This window comes from Entelurus aequoreus, linkage group LG21 (genome assembly GCF_033978785.1).
Source record: "Entelurus aequoreus isolate RoL-2023_Sb linkage group LG21, RoL_Eaeq_v1.1, whole genome shotgun sequence".
NCBI lineage: Eukaryota > Metazoa > Chordata > Actinopteri > Syngnathiformes > Syngnathidae > Entelurus > Entelurus aequoreus.
In genome coordinates this window covers 42,864,837-42,870,836 of record NC_084751.1, presented here as the reverse complement: position 1 = coordinate 42,870,836, position 6,000 = coordinate 42,864,837, and the positions used below count along the sequence as shown (strand labels likewise).

The 6,000-nt window shown below is 31.8% G+C and overlaps 1 protein-coding gene across 1 annotated transcript in view; it reads right to left on the bottom strand.

The window, feature by feature from the left end:
* LOC133638755 (guanine nucleotide exchange factor VAV2-like) overlaps positions 1-6,000 on the bottom strand; it is a 608,063-nt gene that overhangs the window by 63,146 nt on the left and 538,917 nt on the right. The window contains 1 exon segment of the mRNA XM_062031682.1: positions 4,040-4,135. Coding sequence (XP_061887666.1) covers positions 4,040-4,135 — 96 coding nt within the window.

Genomic DNA, 6,000 nt, shown 5'->3' with positions numbered 1-6,000 from the left:
AAAGTCTTATATAAGTGTTATAATGAAGGCAACACATGATGTAAGTGTCTATATTAGCTATATTAGCCTACTATCAAAGTGACTTTACAAGTCGTATATAAGTGTTACAATGAAGGCAACACATGATGTAAGTGTCTATATTAGCTATATTAGCCTACTATCAAAGTGACTTTACAAGTCGTATATAAGTGTTATAATGAAGGCAACACATGATGTAAGTGTCCATATTAGCTACATTAGCCTACTATCAAAATTACTTTATGAGTCTTATATAAGTGTTATAATGAAGGCAACACATGATGTAAGTGTCTATATTAGCTATATTAGCCTACTATCAAAATGACTTTATAAGTTCTATATAAGTGTTATAATGAAGGCAACACATGATGTAAGTGTCTATATTAGCTATATTAGCCTACTATCAAAATTACTTTATAAGTCTTATATAAGTGTTATAATGAAGGCAACACATGATGTAAGTGTGGATATCAGCCTACTATCAAAATGACTTTATAAGTCGTATATAAGTGTTATAATGAAGACAGCACATGATGTAAGTGTCCATATTAGCTATATTAGCCTACTATCAAAATAACTTTACAAGTCATATATAAGTGTTATAATAAAGGCAACACATGATGTAAGTGTCTATATTAGCTATATTAGCCTACTATCAAAATGACTTTATAAATGGTATATAAATGTTATAATGAAGACAACACATGATGTAAGTGTCTATATTAGCTATATTAGCCTACTATCAAAATAACTTTACAAGTCATATATAAGTGTTATAATGAAGACAACACATGATGTAAGTGTCTATATTAGCTATATTAGCCTACTATCAAAATGACTTTATAAGTCTTATATAAGTGTTATAATGAAGACAACACATGATGTAAGTGTCTATATTAGCCTACTATCAAAATGACTTTATAAGTCTTATATAAGTGTTATAATGAAGACAAAACATGATGTAAGTGTCTATATTAGCCTACTATCAAAATGACTTCATAAGTCGTATATAAGTGTAATAATGAAGACAACACATGATGTAAGTGTCCAAATAAGCTATATTAGCCTACTATCAAAATGAGTTAATAAGTCTTATATAAGTGTTATAATGAAGGAAACACATGATGTAATTGTCCATATTAGCTATATTAGGCTACTATCAAAATAACTTTATAAGTCGTATATAAGTGTCATAATGAAGGCAACACATGATGTAAGTGTCTATATTAGCTATACTAGCCTACTATCAAAATGACTTTATAAGTCTTATATAAGTGTTATAATGAAGGCAACACATGATGTAAGTGTCCATATTAGCTATATTAGCCTACTATCAAAATAACTTTATAAGTCGTATATAAGTGTTATAATGAAGACAAAACATGATGTAAGTGTCTATATTAGCTATATTAGCCTACTATCAAAATGACTTTATAAGTCTTATATAAGTGTTATAATGAAGGCAACACATGATGTAAGTGTCTATATTAGCTATATCAGCCTACTATCAAAATGACTTTATAAGTCTTATATAAGTGTTATAATGAAGACAACACATGATGTAAGTGTCTATATTAGCCTACTATCAAAATGACTTTATAAGTCTTATATAAGTGTTATAATGAAGACAACATATGATGTAAGTGTCTATATTAGCCTAACTATCAAAATGACTTTATAAGTCTTATATAAGTGTTATAGTGAAGACAACACATGATGTAAGTGTCTATATTAGCCTACTATCAAAATGACTTTATAAGTCGTATATAAGTGTTATAATGAAGGCAACACATGATGTAAGTGTCTATATAAGCTATATTAGCCTACTATCAATATGACTTTATAAGTCCTATATAAGTGTTATAATGAAGACAAAACATGATGTAAGTGCGTATAGCAGCCTACTATCAAAATGACTTTATAAGTCTTATGTAAGTGTTATAATGAAGGCAACACATGATGTAAGTGTCTATATTAGCTATATTAGCCTACTATCAATATGACTTTATAAGTCCTATATAAGTGTTATAATGAAGACAACACATGATGTAAGTGTCTATATTAGCTATATTAGCCTACTATCAAAATGACTTTATAAGTCTTATATAAGTGTTATAATGAAGACAACACATGATGTAAGTGTCTATATTAGCTATATTAGCCTACTATCAAAATGACTTTATAAGTCTTGTATAAGTGTTATAATGAAGACAACACATGATGTAAGTGTCTATATTAGCCTACTATCAAAATGACTTCATAAGTCGTATATAAGTGTAATAATGAAGACAACACATGATGTAAGTGTCCATATAAGCTATATTAGCCTACTATCAAAATGAGTTAATAAGTCTTATATAAGTGTTATAATGAAGGCAACACATGATGTAAGTGTCCATATTAGCTATATTAGCCTACTATCAAAATAACTTTATAAGTCGTATATAAGTGTTATAATGAAGACAAAACATGATGTAAGTGTCTATATTAGCTATATTAGCCTACTATCAAAATGACTTTATAAGTCTTATATAAGTGTTATAATGAACACAACACATGATGTAAGTGTGGATATCAGCCTACTATCAAAATGACTTTATAAGTCTTATGTAAGTGTCATAATGAAGGCAACACATGATGTGTCTATATTAGCTATATTAGCCTACTATCAAAATGACTTTATAAGTCTTATATAAGTGTTATAATGAAGGCAACACATGATGTAAGTGTCTATATTAGCTATATTAGCCTACTATCAAAATGACTTTATAAGTCTTATATAAGTGTTATAATGAAGACAACACATAATGTAAGTGTCTATATTAGCTATATTAGCCTACTATCAAAATGACTTTATAAGTCTTATATAAGTGTTATAATGAAGGCAACACATGATGTAAGTGTTTATATTAGCTGTATCAGCCTACTATCAAAATGACTTTATAAGTCTTATATAAGTGTTATAATGAAGACAACACATGATGTAAGTGTCTATATTAGCTATATTAGCCTACTATCAAAATTACTTTATAAGTCTTATATAAGTGTTATAATGAAGACAACACATGATGTAAGTGTCTATATTAGCTATATTAGCCTACTATCAAAATAACTTTACAAGTCATATATAAGTGTTATAATGAAGACAACACATGATGTAAGTGTCTATATTAGCTAGATTAGCCTACTATCAAAATGACTTTATAAATCGTATATAAGTGTTATAATGAAGACAACACATGATGTAAGTGTCTATATTAGCTATATTAGCCTACTATCAAAATTACGTTATGAGTCTTATGTAAGTGTTATAATGAAGGCAACACATGATGTAAGTGTGGATATCAGCCTACTATCAAAATGACTTTCTAAGTCTTATGTAAGTGTCATAATGAAGGCAACACATGATGTAAGTGTCTCTATTAGCTATATTAGCCTACTATCAAAATGACTTTCTAAGTCTTATATAAGTGTTATAATGAAGGCAACACATGATGTAAGTGTCTCTATTAGCTATATTAGCCTACTATCAAAATGACTTTCTAAGTCTTATATAAGTGTTATAATGAAGACAACACATGATGTAAGTGTTTATATTAGCCTACTATCAAAATGACTTTATAAGTCTTATATAAGTATTATATTGAAGGCAACACATGATGTAAGTGTCTATATTAGCCTACTATCAAAATGACTTTATACGTCTTATATAAGTGTTATAATGAAGGCAAAATATGATGTAAGTGTCTATATTAGCCTACTATCAAAATGACTTAATAAGTCTTGTATAAGTGTTATAATGAAGGCAACACAAACCAGACAAACTCAAACATGTTTATGTTAAAATACTGAACAGATGTTTATTGGGATAAGGTAAACATCTGTTCAGTATTTTAACATAAAAGTGTTTGATTGTGAGGCATTAAAAGCCACAAAATGCGACGGGTCCATCAGAGCCACAAACGCTGGCTGAGTAACAACAAAATGAACACCACACAAGGGTTAAGTGCGACTGGCCTACCTTCAGTAGTAGGTGATACTTGAGTACTCGCTGCATGGGAACCACCAGAAGATCCTGCAGCTTGAACTTGCCCTCCTGCACTTTCATTGTACATTCCTGTCAAAACAAGCACACACACACTTGACATAATGCAGCATTGTGTACTCCCGAAACATATTAAGAGACGTGCATTCTTGGTTCTGCCAGGCTTCCATACTTTGTGCTGGATTACGTTACCAAACAATGAGGTGGGTTTATTTTTGAGGCGAACAAAAGCTCCTGCCCGTGCCAGCTATTTGTGACACAAATACCTTGCACGCGACCTGGAATGTTCCTTTGACAACAGCGAATGGCTGGCTTCCAAAAGAAACTGCATTTTAATGCTCCTTCATAGTGCCCCTCCATGTTCAAACTGCTTCCACAGTGGAGTGTTTTAAGTCTCGTCTTAAGACCCACTTTTATTCTTTGGCTTTTAACACTACGTGAGTTGTGTGGTCTTCTGTCCTCTGTTGTCCTGTGTGTTTTTTTTGTTTGTTTTTTTTTTAAATAAATTTTGATGTCTATTTTACTGTTTTAATTGGTTTTACCCTTTAAAAATCACTTTTAATCATATTTATTTTTTATATTGTCTCTGTATTGGTTTTCTATTCATTTATTCTTTGTTTTTATTCAGTCATTGGTGTAGCATAATATTGTTTTTAATATTGTTTTTAATATTGTTTTTAACATGGCTGTGCGGCACTTTGGAAACATTCTTGTTGTGTAAATGTGCTATATAAATAAAGTGGATTGGATTGGATTGGATTTGTGTGTTTCCATCCAGCCTGCATAACACAGCAGTCACAGTGGAGGCTTTACAGCACAGGTGTCAAACTCAAGGCCCCGGGGGCCAGATGTGGCCCGCGACATCATTTTATCTGGCCCGCAAACACCTGGAAATGATACATATACCAGTGCCTCCCAGTCTGTGGAACGCTCTCCCTGACCACCTGAGGGCACCACAGACCGTGGATGCTTTTAAAAAAGGCTTAAAAACCCTTCTTTTTAAAAAAAAAAAGGCTTTTTTTTTAGATCTATGCATACTAGTTCTAGCTATTTGGCTGTTCTAGTTTTTATTTGTATTTATTTTTTATTATCTTTTTATTTTATTTTTTTTATTTTTTTAATACGCTGTAGCACGTTGAGGTTGTTTTGTTCCTTTGAAAACAATAAAAGTTGCTATATTTTTTCTCATTTTAACAGAAACATTTTACAGCAGTGAAGTGAATTTGTCTAGTGTATTTGTAAAAAACACTGTATTTGTAAAAAGTGTTTTTTACAAATACAATCTATTATTATTATTATTATTATTATACGTGTCAATAAAGTATTTAATATTTTCTCACTAAATATTTTTTTTTTCTCAATTTAACAGAAAAAATATACAGCAGTGAAGTGAATTAGTGAATTGTATTTATATAGCGCTTTTCTCTAGTAAAGTCAAGTGAAGTGAATTATATAGCGCTTTTCTCTAGTGACTCAAAGCGCTTTTACATAGTGAAACCCAATATCTAAGTTACATTTAAACCAGTGTGGGTGGCACTGGGAGCAGGTGGGTAAAGTGTCTTGCCCAAGGACACAACGGCAGTGACTAGGATGGCGGGAGCGGGGGATCGAACCTGGAACCCTCAAGTTGCTGGCACGGCCACTCTACCAACCGAGCTAAATGTAATTGATTTTTTGTTTTCATTTTGACGGAAAAAATATACAGTAGTGAAGTGAATTATATTTATATAGCGCTTTTCTCTAGTGACTCAAAGCGCTTTACATAGTGAAACCCAATATCTAAGTTGCATTTAAACCAGTGTGGGTGGCACTGGGAGCAGGTGGGTAAAGTGTCTTGCCCAAGGACACAACGGCAGTGACTAGGATGGCGGAAGCGGGGATCGAACCTGCAACCCTCAAGTTGCTGGCACGGCCGCTCTACCAACCGAGCTATACCA